The 24404-nt window shown below is 38.1% G+C and overlaps 3 protein-coding genes across 3 annotated transcripts; 2 read left to right on the plus strand and 1 right to left on the minus strand.

Moving 5' to 3' along the window:
* Nucleotides 1-1417: 1417 nt before the first annotated feature.
* Nucleotides 1418-4673, plus strand: LOC145468301 (uncharacterized). Its single transcript, XM_081451994.1, has 4 exons — nt 1418-1497; nt 1622-1746; nt 2302-2465; nt 3132-4673. Exons 2-4 carry the CDS (start codon nt 1688-1690, stop codon nt 3773-3775), a joined length of 867 nt encoding a protein of 288 aa, XP_081308120.1. The 5' UTR covers nt 1418-1497; nt 1622-1687; the 3' UTR covers nt 3776-4673.
* A 4133-nt stretch (nt 4674-8806) lies between these two features.
* Nucleotides 8807-11389, plus strand: LOC145468300 (uncharacterized). The gene is made up of 3 exons (XM_081451993.1): nt 8807-9060; nt 9616-9779; nt 10446-11389. Exons 1-3 carry the CDS (start codon nt 9002-9004, stop codon nt 11093-11095), a joined length of 873 nt encoding a protein of 290 aa, XP_081308119.1. The 5' UTR covers nt 8807-9001; the 3' UTR covers nt 11096-11389.
* A 4558-nt stretch (nt 11390-15947) lies between these two features.
* On the minus strand, nt 15948-19449 carry LOC145468306 (uncharacterized). The gene is made up of 3 exons (XM_081451999.1): nt 18589-19449; nt 17775-17871; nt 15948-17174 (listed from the first exon to the last, which is right to left on the minus strand). The coding sequence occupies exons 1-3, from the start codon at nt 18985-18987 to the stop codon at nt 16978-16980; spliced, it is 693 nt and encodes a 230-aa protein (XP_081308125.1). The 5' UTR covers nt 18988-19449; the 3' UTR covers nt 15948-16977.
* Between the last annotated feature and the right edge of the window lie 4955 nt (nt 19450-24404).

Below are 24404 nucleotides of genomic sequence, written 5' to 3' on the forward strand. Positions count from 1 at the left end.
TCATAACGCCACTACTTATTGGATCTGAATTCTGCTGTGTCACTTTTGTCGATTTAGGTCGAATGACACTTAGATCCTTAGACTGAAGCAATTTTAATCAATTGAGCTTCACTCCATGAGAAAACAAAGGAGGATTTTGTGCATGGCTGTTCATCATATTCGATTTAATTATATTTACTTGTGAAAAGCTGTCAAGGAAACAAAATTCAGACATTCTGGTGATTGAAAAACTTTCAATCATTTCAGTCAGAATGCAATATGACTGTATAGACTGAAAGTAAGGTTTTCAACAGAAAAATCAAAGGATTAAGTTGCAATTTGCTTTGAAATCAACTAAGAAACACGCCACTCGTTCTTATATTTGAGCTCTTTACTCTTAATAAATTATAGAAAGATAACAACAAACAGAAGACAAAGTGCCACTTAGAGAGTCTATTTGTACTTATACGAAAAGCCATCACGCTTGTTATCCAGAATACTCAAACACATAATTGAAGTGGTGATCTATACTTTCTATATTCAGCGTTATCAACAAAAAGCCTTCCTCAGTTGGTTTATACAAGACTAAACACGCGATGCAAACAGAGCTAATTGAAAGTTGCGCTTAACTGAAATTTACTGGAATTATAGAAAAACGAAAATTCTGAAAAACGAAATTCATTTGTTGCAGACGCAGTGATTCGCATTCAACAGCTGAATTCATGCACAGCATCTGCGAAATTGAAAGATGACATTTCCTTTTAAAAAATATCAATATTTTGCTAATTTGTTTTGATAAAAGAGATATATTCAAGTTTGGCTATAATGTCCTTAAATTGAAAAGAAATAAAAAGCAATTTCCTCTCAAGAACAAAACACTTTGAACTTGAATAAAATTTCCTCTCAGTGTGACAAAAGTAGACGAGGAAGTAGGCTAAAGATCTCGGGGGGCAGGGAGGTGGAGTTCAGAAATACAGAAAGTCAGCTTTACAAACATTTAAACTCATCGTTAAAAGTATTTACACATGGTTAATCTAGATTATACACTTGCGCAGGCGTCATGTTCTCACAGCTGTCAAATTAAAAAGTTCTGAAAGTTTATTTTATTTCTTGACAAAGTTATCACAGCTCAGTTTTCCACGAGGGGCAAAGATCACTTAATTTTTTCCCTCTTAATCGATCTTCAACAAACGTTCATGTTTTGCGCAATTCTACAAAAAATAAGCATTTGTTAGAAAATTTCGTCTCTACGAAAAAAAACTGTTCTACAATTTTTTTAAGAATTCTGCTTTGTCAGTTTTGTTGATTCAGGTCGAATCAAACTCAAAAGCAATTTTAATCAATTGTGCTTTGCTAAGAAAACGAAACGTGCCATGCCCATTAACACTAATTATAATTAATAAAGAACTGATATTCTATTGGATAAATCCAATATCGACGAGTACTAAACAAACCAAGACACACATAAGATTAAGCGGCTCTTCATCAAGAGGCCCACAACGTTTTGAACGAGGAGCAGTAAGTATTGAACAAGCCATGTCTGGCTTCCTCCGTTTTAACTTGCTATTCTGTGTTTTGTTTTAGTTTGTATCTTAAATTTCATACTTTCTTCCTTTTTTGATTTATCATCTGTACTGAGCAGAGACTTTTTGTGTTGAGTCAATCAACGGAACTTCTTGAAGTTTTACTGCTTCAACGCACCTCCAAAATGTTCTTCCACGTTAGTTTCGCTTTGGTTTTACTCTCCAGCAGTGCTTTAACACCAAGGTAAGATAAATCAGATAACTATATAATTATCTAAATCGTTTAAAATGCGATTTTCTTGAATCTTTCTCATTTTAGCCGCTTTACTTGACAACTCCAACAAATAAATACATAACGTTCTCTGGAAACAAAAACTTTCGATATCGACAGTGGATGAAGGTTCCGCTATAGACTACGTTTGCGGTAGACCCGAATTCAATTCTTGAGCTAGGCTTAAAAATGTCCAACTGGTATTTCTGAAAACATGCATTTGTGATTTTGAACCTTGAGCCTTTAATTCTCTACCCAATACGTCACTTTCAAAGGTAAAACGTTTTAAAAATACTTAATATTATATTTTAGTCCAAAGCCGCCACTTTTACGATCATAACAACAGTCGTGGCAGTATTAAGTTGCTGACTTCCCAAGTCTTACGTTTTTAAAGGAATTTCATTCTTCTATAAAACTCGGTTTTTCAGCCGGGTATCTTTCTTTCAGTCGTATATACTCTCAAAATTCCTTGAAACCGAAAGAGGAACTATTATTAAATCATACTGTATTGTCTTTTAAAACCATCAGGGGTCAGGAGCAGAAGAGGAACAGAATGTGTGTGTTGGACATCGATGAAAAAGGCAATCTTTACATTTACAAGTTTGCACTACTCTGCAAGAACGAAATTATCAAGCGACTGATCAATGGATCTTATCACCTCGCAGAATCGAGTGACCGACCGAGTACAATAGGTAATTCATTGATAAAACTCTTTTCATGGCATGTATGTGATCTTCAATGTGAGAAACTTACTCTTGAAATGATCGTTTCATATTCTTTACTAAGGAGAATATATATACTGTTAGGCTATGATTAAATAACCCATGAGGTTATTATTGTACGGCTTTTTCCTTGGGTCATCTGCAGGAAGCCTTAATCATTAATCTCTGAGTGCTTCTCTGTCTGAGATCTTGGCGATATACCGGGAGGGCTTATTTTCGCCGTAGGCGTATTTTGAGGGGGCGGAAAACAGTTTTGGGAAAGTAGCAGTATGTTGAAAACGTATTTTGCGTATTTTGAGGGGGCGGAAAACAGTTTTGGGAATGTTGCAGTATGTTGACAACAGTGCTTGTAAAAGATCCAGTTTGCCACGGAAATCCTGAAAAATTAAGGGTGGGTTCCGTTGAGGTGATCTGGTTCAGGATCAGTGATCCTAGATCTGTCTGGATCATGGTGTATCAAAGGAACCGATGAATCCATGACCAGAGTGGATTCATCGGTTCTTTTGATGCACCATGATCCAGACAAATCTAGGATCACTGATCCTGATCCAGATCACCCCAAAGGAACGCAACCTAAGAAGTAAATTTAAGGCTTTAGTTCTTGATTTTCTTTTCTTTTCGGCTTTGAATATACAGGACAAAGCAAAGCAAACCCAGCCTTGAATTGCATGGACTTGAAACACAAAGCGCCATCACTAGTGTCAGACGTCTATTGGATAGATCCAGATGGTGGTTCCCATGATAACGCATTCCAGGCCTACTGCGACCAACAGACGGACGGTGGGGGCTGGACACTAGTTTGGAGCTACACCTTTACAGCTTACTCATATTTCACGAGTAGCTCAAACGCTGTCACGCCGCGTCCAAGCTGGATAGCTTATTATGCTAACACTCAATTGTCTACAACAGTTCCTTTGAATGAGACAGATTACCAGGCCATGAACTTTTCTTTGTGGCGCACCATTGGTAAAGAATTCCTGATCAAGAGCAACATCAACAACTGGATCGCATGCAAGGAAGGCACTGGCAGCTTGGTGCAACAGAAGACGGGTTCAATCACTTGTAAACTGGTTAAACAGGTTTCTAATCAGTGTGCTGGAGTGGTGCCAACATCGTTCCGTTCACTGTCCTACGGACCGGTCCTCCAAGCAAGCGGCTACTACTATTTCTTTGATGGTAGCACACGATATTATTACCCTACCCATGATCCATGTGGAAGAAACCAAGCAAATCAGTTAAAAGGTGTGGCTAATCCACACGGAAACATTTTCGTTCGTTAAAAGGTCAGTCCTCGTTAAGTTTGATATAAAGGTCAGTTTTCCAATGCATACTTAATTAAGGGTTTTTTTGGGTTATTTAGGTGCATGTTACTGTGGTAGACAAGACATAATTCAATGTATGCAATTCACTTTAAAAAAGAAATAGCTAAGTAGAAGAGCAATTTTTCATGCATGTCAATTTTAACCAAAGTTAAAAATGTGACATTTGACACGTTTCATTATATTATAGAAAGCGGCTAAAAAATTCAATAAATATGTGGTTTTATGTTTACGGGAAATTAGTGTGTGTTGATTCCATTCTTTCTTTCGTCTGTTTTCGTCTCCATCTATCAATTCTGCCCTCATTCATTTTTTATGTTTTGTGTCGAGTGATATCATATCCCTTGCGAAACAAAACGCTGCACTGTTCTAAATCTGAAATAAAGCCAAAGAATTTCCTACACCCTGCATTAAGACAAGAGAGTTCCTCTCATTCACGTTCTAGCGGTGAACGGAGTTATTCTTTACGGGAATCCCTCGCAAGACTGTTCGCTATTGTTTTTATTTTCTTTCTTTTTCCTGCCAGACATCATTTTCTATTTTTTTCCAGTCTATCTTTTCCTCTTTTTTAGGTTTCGGTGTTTGAATCTTTTCTCTGGTAAAACAAGGTCCCCAGACCTTTGTCTTTTTACAGTTACATTGCCTGAGCCACCAATTAACGCACTTTTTGCGTTAATTGGTTTTCCCGAAGTTTTTCAACTGGGCCTGGCATGGTACAAAAAGTCGGTACTAACCTTTTAATTTGACTTGGGAAAGTTGAATGGACGCAAGGATTGTTTTAGGATCCAACAAAAGGCAAAATTGTACATAGGTCACTGAGTTTGCGGAACAAAGTGTGATTGAGACATAGACCATTTAAAGGGCTGACCAGAAAAAGAAGGTTGTTCCTTTCAAGTTTACTATATCGTTTGAGACCTTCCATAATATAGCTTTCATTGTGCTTGCCATGCTATAAAAAATATATTTTTACAACAACGTGGTGATGTCATAGAAATCCACAGAAACGTGTGCCTAATACATGACATCGAATCAATTGTAATTTTAAGATTTTTGTTCCCATGTATGCATTTATGAAAATTGTATCTAAAAAAAAATTAACTTTCGTGTAAGGCAGAGGATATAAAAATTCAAAGAAATGTCAGTCTGTTTGTTTTCCAAAAAATTGGTTCGAAAAATCGGATATTTCGAGAAATCAGGGGTAAAATTACAGTGTTCGACTAAGGAGAGGGAAACGACTTTTGGTTCGATTTATCGGAAAGTTCGAAGAAATGAGGGCTCGAGAAATTGGGATTCCACAGTAGTTATTTTGAAACCTCGCATACTCTATGACCTCGATCGACAGCCTCGTAAAATCAGAAACTTATAAAAGAAACGGTAGATTTTTCCGCGTACGAGAAGAAAATTTAAAACTGACGGCTCTTTGTGGAGCCATTCAAAACAGCTCTTTTCAGATCTAGCAACCACAAAAACAAAAGTCTAGGTCTTAGTTTGTTTGGATTCTGTCATTGTTTTGTTGATGGAAGTAATATCCATCTCGTGAATTTCCACGATACATATTTAAACGATATATAGCTTTTTCAAAACAGATTTCCTGGAGCATCAGATCATTTGACCTAAAGTCCGTCTTGACAAGGCAAACGTCAGAGAAAGTAGCCTACAAGCCTGACTTTGACTACCTTTTAGAATGCTTTCTCCCAAGTACTTTTGCCCGAATCATCAGCGTTTTGCCCGAAAAATTTCAAAAATTTCTGTAACTGGGGGGGCTACAGCCCCCCCCTCCCCCCTGCTGCCCCCGGCCCGTACTCCTATGCATGTTAAGGATACATAATGAAGCAAAAAAGTTTATAACACACTGGAATTATAAAATAAAGGGGAACTAAGAAAACAGAACCACGAGTGCAGACCGAGGATAAGAAATAATAGGCTGCAATCCCTTCGGGGAACATAAGAAACAATGAAATAATAAAACATGACACAAAATGGAAGGAAGAGAGAATCAAAAACAAAAAGAAACCACCAAAGGGATGGTAGCCTGAGCGCCAGTAATCCGGTTGGGGCATTGGGCACCCTTTCAGGCTACCATAGGGAGAATAAAGAAATTTAGGACCTAAACCCAGTAAACATATAAAAGATAAATAATGAAACAAAAGGGTTTGTATAACACACTGGGAAATCAAATTTGATTTAATTATATTTATTTGTGATAGGCTGTCAAGAAAACAAAATTGAGACATTCTGGAGATTGAAAAACTTTCAATCTTTTCAGTCAAAAAGTAATGTGACTGTAGGCTGAAAGTAAGGTTTTCAACAGAAAAATCAAAGGATTAAGTCGCAACTTGCTCTAAAATCAACTAAGAAACACACCACTCGCTCTCATATTTGGGCTCTTTACTCCTAACAAATTATAGAAAGATAACAACAAACAGAAGACAAAGTGCCACTTAGAGAGTCTATTTGTACTGATACGAAAAGCCGTCACGCTTGTTATCCAGAATACTAAAACACATAATGAAGTGGTGATCTATACTGATCACATTTTTTATATAATGCATTTATTTTGCAAGTCCTCAAAAACTTCACATTTCCATATGTTGAAATTGCGTATGTGTTATTTTTTAGAGCCAAAAGATTATTAGTTGTTATGTTTATTGCGCACTACCCACAAATATAAAGAACTTTTTTATTTCCATATTCAGTGTTATTAACAAACAGTCTTCCTCACTTGGTTCATACAGGACTTAACACGCAAACAAAGCTTATTAATACTCGCAGTTAACTGACATTTTGCTAGAATTATAGTATTCCAGAGCAAGGAAATTTGGTAAATTCTGAATAATTAAATTTAATCGCTCCAGACGTGCTGATTCGCATTCAGCAGCTGAATTCATGCACAGCATCTGCGAAATTGAAAGATGACATTTCCTGTCAACAAATATCAATATTTTGCTAATTTGTTTTGATAAAAGAGATATATTTAAGTTTGGCTAAAGTGTCCTTAAACTGAAGAGAAATAAAAAGCAATTTCCTCTCAAGAACAAAACACTTTGAACTTGAATAAAAGTTCCTCTGAGTGTGACAAAAGTAGACGAAGAAGTAGGCTAAAGATCTCTTTTTTTCTAGAGGGTGGGGGGAGGGGGGGTGGAGTTCAGAAATACGGAAAGTCAGATTTACAAACATTTAAACTTATCGTTAAAAGCATTTATACAGGGTTTATCTAGATGTATACACTTGCACAGGCGTCATGTTCTCACAGCTGTCAAATTAAGAAGTCCTCAAAGTTTGTTTTATTTATTGACAAAGTTATCACAGCTCAGTTTTCCACAAGGGAGTGAAGATCATTTAATTTTTTTCCTCTGAATCGATCTTCAACAAACGTTCATGTTTTGCGCAATTTTTCAAAAATAATCATTTGTTTCGTGTCTACGAAAAAAAAAACTCTTCTACGATTGCTTTTTTCAAAAAATAAAATTATAACGTCACTACTTATTGGATCTGAATTCTGTTTTGTCGTTTTTATTGATTCAGGTCGAATCAAACTTGGGAGCAATTTTAATCAATTGAGCTTCACTGCATGAGAAAACAAAGGAGGATTTTGTGGATTGCTGTTCATCAAATTTGATTTATTTGTGATAGGCTCTCAAGGAAATAAAATTCAAACACTCTGGTGATTGAAAAACTTTCAATCTTTTCAGTCAGAAAATAATATGACTGTAGGCTGAAAGTAAGGTTTTCAACAGAAAAATCAAAGGATTAAGTTGCAATTTGCTTTGAAATCAACTAAGAAACACGCCACTCGTTCTTATATTTGAGCTCTTTACCCTTAACGAATTATAGAAAGATAACAACAAACAGAAGACAAAGTGCCACTTAGAGAGTCTATGTGTGCTGTCTATTTGTCTATTTGTGTTATTTATCCAGAATACTAAAACACATAATTGAAGTGATCTATACTTTCTATATTCAGTGATATCAACAAAAAGCCTTCCTCATTGGTTTATACAAGACTAAATACGCGATGCAAACAAAGCTAATTGAAAGTTGCGCTTAACTGAAATTTACTGGAATTATAGAAAAACGAAAATTCTGAAAAACGAAATTCATTTGTTGCAGACGCAGTGATTCGCATTCAGCAGCTGAATTCATGCACAGCATCTGCGAAATTCAAAGGTGACATTTCCTTTTAAAAAATATCAATATTTTGCTAGTTTGTTTTGATAAAATAGATATATTTAAGTTTGGCTATAGTGTCCTTAAATTGAAAAGAAATAAAAAGCAATTTCCTGTCCAGAACAAAACACTTTGAACTTGAATAAAAGTTCCTCTGAGTGTGACAAAAGTAGACGAGGAAGTAGGCTAAAGATCTCTTTATTTTTCGGGGGGGGAGGGGGAGGGAGGTGGAGTTCAGAAATACAGAAAGTCAGATTTACAAACATTTAAACTGATCGTTAAAAGTATTTATACATGGTTTATCTAGATGTATACACTTGCACAGGCATCATGTTCTCACAGCTGTCAAATTGAAAAGTTCTGAGAGTTTATTTTATTTCTTGACAAAGTTATCACAGCTTAGTTTTCCACGAGGGGCAAAGATCATTTAATTTTTTCCCTCTAAATCGATCTTCAACAAACGTTCATGTTTTGCGCAATTCTACAAAAAATAAACATTTGTTAGAAAATTTCGTCTAGCCTCTACGAAAAAAACTGTTCTACAATTTTTTTTAAAGAATAAAGTTACTAGAAATCCCTGCTAATTGGAACTGAATCCTGCTTTGACAGTTTTGTTAATTCAGGTCGAATCAAACTTAAAAGCAATTTTAATCAATTGTGCTTTGCTAAGAAAACGAAACGTGCCATGCCCATTAACACTAATTATAATTAATAAAGAACTGATATTCTATTGGATAAATCCAATATCGACGAGTACTAAACAAACCATGGCACACATAAGATTAAGCGGCTCTTCATCAAGAGGCCCACAACGTTTTGAACAAGGAGCAGTAAGTATTGAACAAGCCATGTCTGGCTTCTTCCGTTTTAACTTTCTATTCTGTGTTTTGTTTTAGTTTGTATCTTAAATTTCATACTTTCTTCCTTTTTTGATTTATCATCTGTACTGAGCAGAGACTTTTTGTGTTGAGTCAATCAACGGAACTTCTTGAAGTTTTACTGCTTCAACGCACCTCCAAAATGTTCTTCCACGTTAGTTTCGCTTTGGTTTTACTCTCCAGCAGTGCTTTAACACCAAGGTAAGATAAATCAGATAACTATATAATTATCTAAATCGTTTAAAATGCGATTTTCTTGAATCTTTCTCATTTTAGCCGCTTTACTTGACAACTCCAACAAATAAATACATAACGTCCTCTGGAAACAAAAACTTTCGATATCGACAGTAGATGAAGGTTCCGCTATAGACTACGTTTGCGGTAGACCCGAATTCAATTCTTGAGCTAGGCTTAAAAATGTCCAACTGGTATTTCTGAAAACATGCATTTGTGATTTTGAACCTTGAGCCTTTAATTCTCTACCCAATACGTCACTTTCAAAGGTAAAACGTTTTAAAAATACTTAATATTATATTTTAGTCCAAAGCCGCCACTTTTACGATCATAACAACAGTCGTGGCAGTATTAAGTTGCTGACTTCCCAAGTCTTACGTTTTTAAAGGAATTTCATTCTTCTATAAAACTCGGTTTTTCAGCCGGGTATCTTTCTTTCAGTCGTATATACTCTCAAAATTCCTTGAAACCGAAAGAGGAACTATTATTAAATCATACTGTATTGTCTTTTAAAACCATCAGGGGTCAGGAGCAGAAGAGGAACAGAATGTGTGTGTTAGACATCGATGAAAAAGGCAATCTTTACATTTACAAGTTTGCACTACTCTGCAAGAACGAAATTATCAAGCGACTGATCAATGGATCTTATCACCTCGCAGAATCGAGTGACCGACCGAGTACAATAGGTAATTCATTGATAAAACTCTTTTCATGGCATGTATGTGATCTTCAATGTGAGAAACTTACTCTTGAAATGATCGTTTCATATTCTTTACTAAGGAGAATATATATACTGTTAGGCTATGATTAAATAACCCATGAGGTTATTATTGTACGGCTTTTTCCTTGGGTCATCTGCAGGAAGCCTTAATCATTAATCTCTGAGTGCTTCTCTGTCTGAGATCTTGGCGATATACCGGGAGGGCTTATTTTCGCCGTAGGCGTATTTTGAGGGGGCGGAAAACAGTTTTGGGAAAGTAGCAGTATGTTGAAAACGTATTTTGCGTATTTTGAGGGGGCGGAAAACAGTTTTGGGAATGTTGCAGTATGTTGACAACAGTGCTTGTAAAAGATCCAGTTTGCCACGGAAATCCTGAAAAATTAAGGGTGGGTTCCGTTGAGGTGATCTGGTTCAGGATCAGTGATCCTAGATCTGTCTGGATCATGGTGTATCAAAGGAACCGATGAATCCATGACCAGAGTGGATTCATCGGTTCTTTTGATGCACCATGATCCAGACAAATCTAGGATCACTGATCCTGATCCAGATCACCCCAAAGGAACGCAACCTAAGAAGTAAATTTAAGGCTTTAGTTCTTGATTTTCTTTTCTTTTCGGCTTTGAATATACAGGACAAAGCAAAGCAAACCCAGCCTTGAATTGCAAGGACTTGAAACACAAAGCGCCATCACTCGTGTCAGACGTCTATTGGATAGATCCAGATGGTGGCTCCCATGATAACGCATTCCAGGCCTACTGCGACCAACAGACGGACGGTGGGGGCTGGACACTAGTTTGGAGCTACACCTTTACAGCTTACTACAGTTTCACGAGTGGCTCAAACGCTGTCACGCCGCGTCCAAGCTGGATAGTTAGTAGTGCTAACACTCGAGTGTCTACAACAGTTCCTTTGAATGAGACACATTACGAGGCCATGAACTTTTCTTTGTGGCGCACCATTGGCAAAGAATTCCTGATCAAGAGCAACATCAACAACTGGATCGCATGCAAGAATGGCACTGGCAGCTTGGTGGAACAGAAGACGGGGTCAATCACTTGTAAACTGGTTAAACAGGTTTCTAATCAGTGTGCTGGAGTGGTGCCAACATCGTTCCGTTCACTGTCCTACGGACCGGCCCTCCAAGCAAGCGGCTACTACTATTTCTTTGAAGGTAACACACGATATTACTGGTCTTACCCTACCCATGATCCATGTGGAAGAGGCCAAGCAAATCAGTTAAAAGGTGTGGCTAATCCACACGGAAACATTTTCGTTCGTTAAAAGTTCAGCCTTCGCTAAGTTTGATGTAAAGGTCAGTTTTCCAATGCATACTTAATTAACGGTCTTTTTGGGTTATTTAGGTGCATGTTACTGTGGTAGACAAGACATAATTCAGTGTATGTAATTCACTTAAAAAAAGAAATAGCTAAGTAGAAGAGCAATTTTTCATGCATGTCAATTTTAATCAAAGTTAAAAATATGACATTTGTCACGTTTCGTTATATTATAGAAAGCGGCCAAAAAAATCAATAAATATGTGGTTTTATGTTTACGGGAAATCAGTGTGTGTTGATTCCATTCTTTCTCTCAAGTCTGTGTTCGTCTTCCTCTATTAATTCTACCCTTACACATTTTTTTATGTTTTGTGTTGAGTGATATCATATCCCTTGTGAAACGAAATGTTACACTGTTCTAACTCTAAAATTAAGCCAAAGAATTTCCTACCTCCTACATGCAGATAAGAGAGTTTCTCTCGTTTACGTTCTAGCTATTGTTTTTATTTTCTTTCTTTTTCCTGCCAGACATCCTCCTCTATTTTTTTCCAGTCTGTCTTCTCCTCTTTTTTAGGTTTCGGTGTTTGAATCTTTTCTCTGGTAAAAAAAGGTCGCTACACCTTTGTCTTTTTACAGTTACATTGCCTGAGCCACCAATCAACGCACTTTTTGCGTTAATTGCTTTTCCTGAAGTTTTTCAACTGAGCCTGGCATGGTATAAAAAGCCAGTAGTAATCTTTTAGTTTAACTTGGGAAAGTCGAATGGACGCAAGGATTGTTTTAGGATCCAACAAAAGGCAAAATTGTACATAGGTACTGAGTTTGCGGAACAAAGTGTGATTGAGACATAAACCATTTAAAGTGCCTATAACACCAAAAAAATTTTTGCGCTTAATTAAATCTCTGTACGGAATTGGGAAAAATGTCGCAAAAATTTTTTAATTCGGTTCAAACCGCGATTTTTTATGATTTTTTAAAGATCGGAAAAATGGCACTTTTTCAAAACACGACCGAGTCACAGAGTCACTGAAAAGGGTCTGGGTATAGCGAAACTTGTGACGTCATTCCAGGCCATTGATCGCTTTCTTGTTTGGAACCGCGTTTGCTTCGCTTCGGAAGGTCAGAAATCTTGAAAATGCCAGATAAATGCGTTGTTTTCGGCTGTAATAATAAGCCAAGTAAGGCAGAAGGTATTTCGCTTCATCCCATACCTTTTGAAGGGGCTGATGAACCGCAGAAGCGAAAAAGAAGAAAGCAATGGGTTGACTTCGTAAAATCTAAGCGTGCTCATTGGGAGCCCACGAAGTACTCGGCAGTGTGCTCAAAGCATTTCCGAGAAGAGGACTACGAAGTGATGTTCCCTGGATTGACAAACGTCAATATGCAAAGAAGACTACGGAAAGATGAAATTGGCATTTGTGTTTGCCCGACGATCCAAGCGCCTTGTGTTTCGGGCGGAAGTAAACCAGAAAGCAAGCGAGCTGAGAGAAAGGTGAGAAATGCACATGTATTTTCATTGAAATGAGCAGCTTTCCCGCGGCATCTCGTTGTTAACATGTTTCTTTCACGTACTCAATTTGTATTTGCAAAAGTTTTGATGGTCTTTAAGAGTGCATTCCTTTGAAATATTTCGCTTTGTCTTTCTGCATTCAGAGGAAGAAAGACGCGCTGGAAAGTCCTGACATTTGCACCCGACAACCGTAAACTTGCAAATGGCGCGTCGCCACGCGTCGCTAGCAACGCAAAACAATGCCAACTAACCATTCTTTGATTTCCTCTGATCCACTTAATCGGTTTTGAAGCTTCTTCTCTAGTTCTTCCTCCGTTTTTCTTTCCTCTTCATATTGAGCCAGCCATTCCTCGTCTGCCATCGGCTCATTCGCATAGGCATCTGGTTCATCATCTGAGGTTTCGTGTTCGCTCGGGTTTGATGAACCCTCGACTTCTAAGTCGTACTCGACCTCGACCTCTGCGGCCTCAGAGTCCGAGCTAGAGTCATAGCTAGAATCGCTGGACGACATTATAAGTACGTTTGAATATTCAAACTTTTGTTGAGTCAAATAAAAGTTCTTTTGACGAAAAACTAACCCTCAGTACTCTATCCCACACACAAAACAACGTGAGAGTTTATACTGGAGCGACGCTGGCAATGGCCTGGAATGACGTCACTAGTCCCATTCTCCCGAATGCTCGGTCGTGCTCTTAACAGCGCCAACTTTAAAAATTCGTAAAAAATTCGGGTTTTAACCGAATTCAAAAATTTTTGCGACATTTTTCCCAATTCCATACAGAGATTTGATTAGGCGAAAAAAATGTTTTGGGGTTATAGGCACTTTAAAGGGCTGACCAGAAAAAGAAGGTTGTTCCCTTCAAGTTTATTATCTTGTTTGAGACCTTTTATAATATAGCTTTCGTTGTGCTTGCAAATATCTAGTAAGTTTTTTGCTATAAAAAATATATTTTTATAACAACGTGATGATGTCATAGAAATCCACAGAAACGTATGCCTAATACATGACATCGAATCAATTGCAGTTAAGATTTTTGTTCCTATGTATGCATTTATGAAAACTGTATCTAAAAAAAAATTACCCTTCGCGTAAGGCATGCGCAGACGATATAAAAACTCCCAAAAAAATTTCAGTCTGTCTGTTTTTCGAAAAACTGGTTCGAAAAATCGGATATTTCGAGAAATCGGGGGTAAAATTACAGTGTTCGACTAAGGAGAGGGAAACGACTTTTGTTTCGATTTATCGGGAAGTTCGAAGAAATGAGGGTTCGAGAAATCGGGATTCCACAGAAGTTATTTTGAAACCTCGAATACTCTATGACCTCGATCGACAACCTAGTAAAATCAGGAACTTATAAAAGAAGCAATAAATTCTTCCTTGTACGAGAAGAAGATGTAAAACTGCTTTTTGTGGGGCCATTCAGAACGGCTCTTTTCAGAACAACCACAAAAACAAAAGTCTAGGTCTTAGTTTGCTTTGATTCTCTCATTATTTTGTTGATAGAAGTCATATCCATCTCGTGGATTTCCACGATACACATTTAAACGATATATGGCTTTTTCAACGCAGATTTCCTGAAGCATTAGATCATTTGACCTTAGCTCCGTCTTGACAAAGCAAACGTCAGAGAAAGTAGCCTACAAGCCTGACTTTAACTACCTTTTAGAATGTTTTCTCCCAAGTACTTTTGCCCGAATCATCAGCTTTTTGCCCGAAGAATTTCAAAAATTTCTGTAACTGGGGGGGCTGCAGCCATCCCGCTCCCTCGGCCCGTACTCCTATGCATGTTAAGGATACATAATGACACAAAAGGGTTTATAACACACTGGAATTATAAAATAAAGGGGAACTAAGAAAACAAGACCATGAGTGCAGACCGAGGATAAGGAATAATAGGCTGCAATCCCTTGGGGGAACATACAGGAACAATGAAATAATAAAACATAAAACAAAAGGGCAAGGAAGAGAAAAACAAACACAAAGAAACCACCAAAGGGATGGTAGCCTGAGCGCCAGTAATCCGGCTAGGGCATTAGACACCCTTTCAGGCTACCATAGGGAGAATTAAGAAATTTAGGACCTAAGCCCAGTAAACATATAAAAGATAAATAATGAAACAAAAGGGTTTGTATAACACGCTGCGAAAAATAAACATAACGAAGCCTTTTTGGCTTCTCAGCACTGGTAACGCACATCGTAATAAAAATGGTCTTGGCTTCTCAGCCCAGCATACAAAATAAGAAGGCCTCATTGGCTTCTCAGTCCAACTTAACAGGTCTTTTCGGCTTCTCTGTCCAAGTTATACTCTGAGGAAAGCAATTTAAAAAGACCTTTCCGGCTTCTCAGTCCAAATTAAAAGACCCTCTTGGCTTCTCAGCCCTAGCAACACACAAGGGAGAAAGAAATTGTAACGAAATCATCTTGGCTTCTCAGTCCAACATCTACGAAATAATAAGACCCCCTTGACTTCTCAGCGCAACTTCATAGGTGTTCTCGGCTTCTCAGCCCAACTTAACAGGTCTCCTCAGCTTCTCAGCCCAACTAATACTCTGGGAAATACAGTATAAAAGATCTTTTCGGCTTCTCAGCCCAAGTTAAAATACCTTCTTGGCTTCTCAGCCCTGCTAATTGTACTCTGAGGAATGAGATCATGTAGTAACATCTTCTTGGCTTCTCTGCCCACATTCCGGGTGGACCGTAACAAAGCCGTGTACAAGCACGTGAAAGATATGACGAGCGGGCTAAACGAAATACAAAAACATGCCGGGACGGCAAAAAAAAAAAAAAAAAAAAAAAAAAAAAAAAATTACGCAAACGGCAAATAAGCAGCAACGAACGAAGCAAACGAAAAATATCGGAAGTTAAACCGTGAAAACAACTAGGAGAGGCAGCGAGATAGCGAGGGCGAAGGTACACAACAGAAAGACAAGCGAAACATATACATACGAACAGGGGAAATGAACGGAAACAAATGGCGAGGAAAGCCGGCACAAAACAAAGCAACTGAAAAACCTGCAACTTTTGGTGAAGAACTGCTTGAACGGCCGGAGCTTGAACAACTTCATCCGCCATGGAAGCAAATTATTAGAGCGAGCAAAGGATAAGGTGCTTCGAGCACGCTAGCTAGTTACGTGAAAGTGATCTGAATACATTGGGCAGTCGGATCTAAGACAAGATAATAGAGTGATAATTTGGAGTCTATCACTTACGTTGGTATGTCAAGAGTCTTACAGAATCTGTCATGACTGTACTTACTACAAATAACAAATTCAATCAAGGAAGGCAATAGCGAACAGAAAAAAAAGACCGCTCTGAATCAACTGATTTACGTGAATTGAATGTGGTAAACAGACACGTCCCAGCCACATTTTTGATGGATCGCACGAGGCATGCGCAGCAAGAGCCTGGTAGAAATTGTCATAAATGTTGACTGAGAATTAGGTAATATAAGACTCAGCTCTTTGCTTCTAACAAATTCAAGAAAGATAATAGCAAACAGAAGACAAAGTGCCACTTAGAGAGTCTATTTGTACTGATACGAAAAGCCATCATGCTTGTTATCCACAATACTCAAACACATAATTAAGGGATGATCTATAATGATCACATCTTTTATAATGTATGTATTTTGTAAATCCTAAAATTTCGCATTTTCATTTTCCTCTTTTTTTCAGAAAAATATTGTTTTTCCTGCCGAGGCTGAATATTTTTATTTTCCAGCCCATTTTAGGCTGAAAATATTCTTGTGAATATTCTTAGATTCAGTATCGTATGACATTTCTATTTTCGATTGTATTTGGAGTCTGGATGGTGTTGAAGTAATTTTGCAGCGAGTCTGTAGGCATCAAAGCCTGACAGGACGTACATAACGTATTGCTAAAGTGTTGTAAGCATCGAACATACAGCTAGTGTTGTTTTTGTTGTGCGTAAATATGTGTTAAGGACACCTTTACGCTATCCGTTAAGAAGTGTAAAGATTCCTTATCGAAATCTTTACGCAATACGTAAAGGAGCGCACAGCGAAGCCGTCGGCGAAAGAACCGAGAGTCGGCCAGCAAAGCGAGTCGGTCATCTCTCGCGACTTTGCTCCTGCCGCAACGCATTAGATATTCACCTCAGCTGAACAAGTAAAGACAGCTTACATTCAATTCCAATTTTTCGCCCTCGCTCGTAGTTTTGTTCCCCCTGGCGTGCTTTTGCAAATAACGAACGCTTGCTACGTAGTCTAATAATTGGGTTCGCCACGCTACTTTTTCTTCTAATCTGTTTTGCCCTGACGAGGGGTTAACACCCAAAACGGCCTCTTACAAATTCACTCCGGTGGTTAATTTAACTTTAACAACAGCTGAGGACTAAACAAAGCATGACCCGATCACTTTTATTCTGCCAAAATACCTACTTTCACAAGGTTCTCGTCCCTTGTCCGGACCGCCGTGTGGAGTGGTGCATCGTGGCTCTCATCCAGAAGACTTGCGTCAGCTCCAGCCTCCAGGAGCATTTCTATGATTTTCACGTGACGTCCTAATATGGCATTGTGAATTGGAGTTCTTCCTGACTTATCTAGGAGATTCAAATCTAAACAGGAAAACATCGAATATCATTATTTTGGTTGCGGAAGTTTAAGAGTAAACTGGTACAACTCGTAAGACTCATGTGCGTCACCAAACAAAGTTGTTTGTCATTGGGACAGCGCTACAAGTGCTGAATGCGATACTCGCTGTGAAAAATAGAACGCATTGATATTTTCAGTGTGGATTTTTAAAACTGGGTTGAATGGAGGAGGTCTTGAGATGCAGTTTCGATCGTAAGACTCGTACTGAACTATTTAACTAGTGTAACTGCATCTCATTATAGGCACTTAGAATTTTCAGATCGGGTGGAAAAAAGACTCCTTGTCAACGCTTACAAGTCTTACAAGTTACGATCGAAACTGCATCTTACAAATCAAAGACACTATACCATGTTGTAGGTCACCATACTCGTTTGCGAGAAAATGACGATTTACCTCTATGGCGAGGTCCAGCTGTAAAGAAAAAGCCGCCATTTTTTAATGGGCGCGCGCTTATCTTGCGTGAAATTATGCGCAGTAGGGATGCGCAGTGCAATACTGGGGAATGACCTTAATCGCGTCGTTTTGCATAAGAACTCGTTTTGTAGTTAAAAATTACTCATTACCAGGCTCTTTGCTTAAGATGTTCTTAACTTCAGCCTCGTCTCCAGTCGAAGACGCCTGGTGTAGTTTAAATGGTTTTGCTTTGTCTTTATCTTTCTCCTGTAGATAAAAGATTCAAATTAATTGTATAAAACTGATGAAACTGATGAGGAACAAAACAATGAAGTATTCTCAGAAAATTAAACGTGCAGGGTACTAAGACGTTGCCCAGTGTTAAAATCACAATAACAAGGTGTTTGAGAATAAAGAAAGAACTATATGAGGAGCATATAGAGTGGCTTTCGATTGAGTGTGGCAAAACCAGTGCAGTCACTCTAGCCAATCACAAAGGACACAGACAATCCGGTGAGTCAATCAAAACTCGAAGTAATTACATGTCGCTGATACGAAGCGCGGGAAAACGAGTGCGAACGAAATCACGATTGGTTTTGGTTTTACATCTGATTGGATGAAAAAGTGGCACGACCTTTTTTAAGCCAATCGTGTAGCGAAGTAACGCAAAACCACTTACTCTTATACACTCAAGTGAAAACCACTCTATGTGATTAAAACATGAATGAATGAATGAATGAATGAGTAAATCAGTGAGTGAATACATGTTCGACATGATAATCGTGGTGTGTAGTCAATTTAGCAATTGAAAAAAACGAAAAAAATAAAATAAAAGCTAGCGAAGCTTCAGACAACTATGTTTTGCTTAATTTACAAGAAACATTATTGGAAGATTTTCGAATTTTTCGGAATATTTTCGTACGTTTTTGAGCTTCGGGTCATTCCGATCAAATCGTTTCAATCTAACACTGTTGCCATGCTTACTGTTTCGTCATCATCCGCAGTATCTGTTGCGTCATAGTGGTTACTGGCTAATGACTGGAGAGACAGCTGACTCAATGCCATAGCTCGCTGGCGCCGATCCAGTGGAGGACTTCGATTTAAAGGTACCAACGGTAATGCCTCGTCACCAGGTCCCTCCGGATGCGGTGAGACATTCGAGTCCATTGCAGTGCAAAGGATTGTAAGGTTGTCTTGTAAATTGCAACAAAATGAGGAAGTAAATCTTAGAATAAGTCCCCGTCCCCGCTTTATTTCTATGGTTAGGCCTACCGTCCTCACTAATCCGTCACCAAAACGGAGCTTTACGAAAACGTTCTTCAAACCGGAGGAATTTTCGTGTGGACAGAAAACATTTCGAAAACGGAGCTTTTGGAAAACCATGCAATTTCCCCGCCCAAACAGAAATACAAAATAACCGGTGATTGTTGCGTTTTCAGATTTCTCTGGCGTAGTGTATGTAATTTCTCAATCCACTAAGCAACAATCCCAGTTTCACCCACGGTTTAGCAAAGTGATCAGTGGCGGACCTAGTGGAGGGACCCAGAGGTTCGGTCCCCCCCTTATTTTGGGTAAAAAAAGGAAAAATCACAGAAGGAAGAAGCAAACCACCCCCCCCCCCTTTCTTAGCTCAAGGTCTGGATCCGTCACTGGTGATTATCAGTATGACCAATGGAAAGATAAAATGTCAACAAAAGTTGAGCAAAGTTAAATATTTGACGGCAGAAGTCGAAAAATCGATCTTTCTCTTATTCGGTTCAAAAAATAGTCCCTAAGGGAAGATATTAAATGTGATCTATTTTATTCAAGTTCGTTAAATTCGAGACTAATCGAGAGGAACGATGTTTCCCTCAACGATCGCCAAATTGGCCGAACGCAAAGGCTGGAAATTAGAAATCTAAACTTAATTTTAGTTTGCCTGTAAAAGAGAACCAAAACTTCTCGATACTTTTTCTCAGAAGACAAATTATTCAGCTATCAAAATCAGGTCATAACTTGACTTGAGTGCCATACGAGAATAAACAAATATCGAAAACGTCCGTTTGGGTTTGAGTTACTTGGTCAAATTCCTATTAGAGAGAAAATACAAAGATATTTTTCGACGTTTACCTTGACTACAAATTCCTTCAAACGTCGCCCTTTGTAAGCGAGAACAATAGTGCTGGGGTATTCTGCAATTGGAGGGGAGGGGACGGTAAAGGAGAAATATCCCACAATGCCTCTCGATCGCTCAATTTAGAAATTTCTTTTTCCACGTGTTAGCTTCGAACGAGATATTTGACTCGATTCTAAACCTCTTGATACGTAAATGAACTTTCTAAGGAATATTGTTATTTGGTGGCTTTCTCTCAATTCTAGATCACAGAAAAAGAATGGAGTATAGGAATATCGAGAAGCCACCATATCGCATCCTTGTTAGGTTGTCTTGGTTTGATTCGAGCTAACTTACTTTTAATTCGGGCATATATTGCCAAAGAGCTTCTTGCTGTATTTCGTGTATTGCTGCCTGTTGTAATTTGCTGGATAAAGCTGATAAAATGGCAGTAAAATGGCGCCAAATTTAAAACCCAGATGTATCAAGTGAGTTCATATTGTCGTTAACCTTGAATATGCGTACCTTGTTCACCAACTCACGTTTAAACCAACCTGCCAAAAAAAAAAAAGAAAAAAACTTTAAACCTTGTTTAGGAAGATTTAAGTTCATCCCTGCTGACAACCTATTTGCATGTACACATTTATATATTTTTAGTGCAAATATAGTTGTTATAAATAAATTATTATAAGTAATTTTAGTAGTTTGTCCATAAACATGTATCCCCAGTACAAATGCAAAATGCAGACTGCAGACTGTGGACTGCAGACCGGGTACAAAATGCAGACTAGCAGTGATGCCAACATAAGAAAATCGAAATCTGGGAGATCGTCAATTTTAACTTCTTGGTGTCAAAATATGTTATACATGTTCTATGTGTACAGTATATTAGCTTATGTTACTGTACATGAATGACTTAAGAAAGTAGTGATGGTGAAGAACAAATACGAACTAAACTCTTACCCAGCAATTATATTTACACTTTAGTATCTTTCCTTCAGAGATATATCAAGCATGAAATGCTACATGTAAAATCAACAACCTCTGTTTGGGAGAGAAGACTGCAGAGCTTCAGATGCCATGGGTTGATGAGGTATGTTGATTACTTACACATTCGAAGCTTAAGCCACACTGGGGAACCTCCTTATCGGTTTAATGGGGAGGTAAGCGGTCGTTTAGCGCCCTACGTCAATTAGCCCCTAGCCTGTTAGCCCCCAACCAGGAGTCCAGTAGCCCACAACCTAAAGTCGATTAGCCCCCAGACAAGTCAATTAGCATAGTTAGAGTGAAGTCTAAATGTATTTGTTTGATAATTTGCATGTGTATTTGCATAAACTACTGTTTACTCAAATATCCTAAACAGCCACTCGACACACATAGCCTACAAGTTCATGTGTGGATAGGATGGAAACTCTGTTGCCCTTGACAACAAAAAGTTGTGTGTTGTTTGTTGCACTTATGCTCACTGAACTCAACTCTATTGTGAATTCAAAATTGAATCTTCACATACAAAAACAAACTTGTTTCCAGGGTTCTCTTTCTTCCTCGCTCATTAAAATGGCTACTCAGTTACAAAACTTAAACTTTAATTTGTCATATTGACAAGACGAATAACTTAATAGTGAGTTAAACAGGCAAAATTTGTTTGGGGGGCTAATTGGCTTGTGTGGGGGCTAATCGACTCTATGTTGGGGACTAACAGACTCCTGGTTGGGAACTACCGGTAACCGGCTAGGGGCTAATTGACTTGGGGGATAATCAACTGATAACCAATGGGGATGCTCGTCAGAAATTTTGAAAAACACCCCACCCCTTGGAGGTACCAGAATACCATTCTTCAGGTTGCAGTTCAAGTTCATTCTTAACTTGAATAATTGCTTACTAATTTTTCTTGTGGTAATTTTGAGAGCAAATTTCACTCCTTTGGTCTTTCTTTCCTTCACTTAGACTTTTTTCCATGTGCATGTAACATGAGTTAGTGTATCCCCAAGTAATTTGCTTTAACAGCAAAGATATCTGTCATGGATCAGTAAGATGGTGGATTTTTGCAAAACTACATAACAATGGTAATTTTTCAGAGTGTGACATTAAAATGCTTTAATTTATAGAAATTGGTTTGCAGCAGAAAATTCCTGAGAGAAAGCGATACTTTTTATCCAGATGGTATTTACATCCATTGTTTGCTTTCAATTGATAGTTTGTTTTCTGATGTACATGTACATCATAGTTCAACTTAAATTTCCTGAAGAAATGGTTGCACACATGCAATATGGTTTCTTGTTGTGGATGACCATAGGAATTTTTGGATCTTAAGGAATCTTTTGTCAATAAATGGGAATCTTTTCTGAGGTACATGCATGTGAAGTGACAAAGAAAATAATCACTTGCCACAACTATCTGATTAACATAGGCCCCCAAAATAACATTAGTTGTTAACAGCATGCATGCTGTACCATGCAATAAAGTCTACAGTGTAATTATTTTTTTCTCACTTCTTGAGTGGGCAGAATTAAACAAATCCTGCAATCTGATTGGTTCCGGAAGTGGGCAGAATTTTCCAATCTGGTCCACTCACAGCAAGTGGAATCGTTGTGTTCAGATCTATTTTTGTGAACGAATTAGCTATAATCGTCAATCTTTTGCCTATTTTACATGCTCAATGTAAGTTTATCTCTATTTACTTTTAAATGGCAAGGAAAGTCACTGTAAGTAAATTCAGTTAAGTGTTTTGAAGTCGTGAGAGTGTAGTTGTTTGTAGCTCGGTGCTGTAATGGCATGTAATCCTGTGTTTCTCTTGCTGTAAAGTAAAAAAATTGAGTCAGTTTCAGCCAAGTTTACCTCTCTGTTCGTTGCTGTATTTAAGAGAATTTCTGTGGAATACTTTTACTGAATTTCCTCGCTTTCAGCTCAGTGCTATTCAGTTTACAACAGAAAAGTCCGATTTCAAGTGATTCGCAATGACTGACGGAAACTGTTGTAGTAGTACAACTTCAAACTTAGCATGGAATTTCACACCAGAAAACAATTTTGGAGACCTTGACTGGTCAACTAAATGAAACTAACATAAAATAGTTAAAAATAAGTTTGTCCTTTAATAGATTTTTCTTTGTCTAACATCTGAGTTACTTGCTCAATGCAAAACCGTAAGTGGGCAGCAAATAAGTCGATTCCATGACAAAATTGCATAAACAAACCCATTTGTTATTTGCTAGCCTAGCTACAGTGCAGGTTGGTCCATATTGGGAAGAACTGCCGGGGTCTTAAGCATGTCCCGAGGCCGCACTCAGCCAGCAAATAACATTACATGTATATTTATTAAATTACAGCCATGTTGTGGTGAACTTTTTTCAAAAGTTATTCTTACCATTTGTTGTTTCTATTCTGCCAATTCATTCTTAACACAGACTCTGGATTTTTTTAAATTGAGTGTCATGTACTTACACAACAGTATGTAGCTGTGTTGTGAGTTTTGAAAATAGTACATTGTTTAATAATTCAGAGTAATTTTTCTGGGTTCAGAAAATGGAAAATCCAGGCAGGTGGGGGGTTTTACGTGAAATTCCCTCTGTTGTTGGGGTATGGACATCTGGAACTGCACATTCAGAATCAAGAAGAGATAAACATAATAAAAAGTAGTTAAAAACTCGTTTTTAATCCTTGATTATAAATTCTGCCTTGTTAAGAAATTGAATTATCGAATTGAAAAAAATTCTTAAGACCTTGAGTTAGTTGAGGTTAATTCTCTCTCTCAAGACTTTCTACAACAAATTCTTGCTATTGGGACTCTGCAGACTTTGACATGATGACTTCCCCTTCATATGAAATTCAGGATATTGTTCAGTTCCAGAAAATATCCATACTCCCCCCACAGAAGGGATTGGAATTTCCTGGGGGATGGGGGATCTGGAAGACCAAAAAATTTAAAGAAATGTATGAGCTCAATCAGAATTTCCGGAGGGGTGGGGGGGACCTTCTGTGGGGGAGGTATGGATATTTTCTGGAACTACACATTTTTTTTTTGCTAAGTTTGAACAGTTACTGAAATAAAAGCAGAGTAAAACTTCTTTCCAAGTCCAAGCGGAGTCCTACATGTAGTGTAGTAAGTAAGAAACAAAAGTCCAAGTTAAATCACTCATCAACTCGTCAAGTGTAGTTGAGACACATTCAAATACTCCAAATTATTATCCTCTTGACTCAGAAGCACCACTTCCGATCCATGTATTCTTAGCATTTTCACTGCGGCTACAGATGCCTTACAGAGAGGCGCAGTGGCCTCATGGTCAGTGTGCTTGTCTCCAGATTGTACGGTCGGGGTTCAAGCTGGGCAAGGATATTGTGTTGTGTTCCTGGGCAAGACACTTTACTCTCACAGTGCCTCTCAGGTATATAAATGGCTACTGCCAAACTTAATGATGGGGGTAATCCTGTGATGGACTAGCATTCCCATGAAGGGGGGAGTAGAAATACTCCTAGTTGCTTCATGCTACATGTACAGAAACCGGGATAAACTCTGGCCTGTATGCAGAATTTACCTTTACTTTATCTAACAGATGCCTTACATGTAAGGGACAACTGTAGAGATGTGACATCATCAGGATGGTTAATGTAATTAGTTGCAGTAAGATATATTGTTGAGACCAGCATTAATTGTACAAGTAGGTAAGAATAGAAAAGAAACACTTTAAAACAGTCAATTTCTCCTTGCCTT

The sequence above is a fragment of the Orbicella franksi genome, chromosome 14 (genome assembly GCF_964199315.1).
Source record: "Orbicella franksi chromosome 14, jaOrbFran1.1, whole genome shotgun sequence".
In the NCBI taxonomy this organism is placed as follows: Eukaryota; Metazoa; Cnidaria; class Anthozoa; order Scleractinia; family Merulinidae; genus Orbicella; species Orbicella franksi.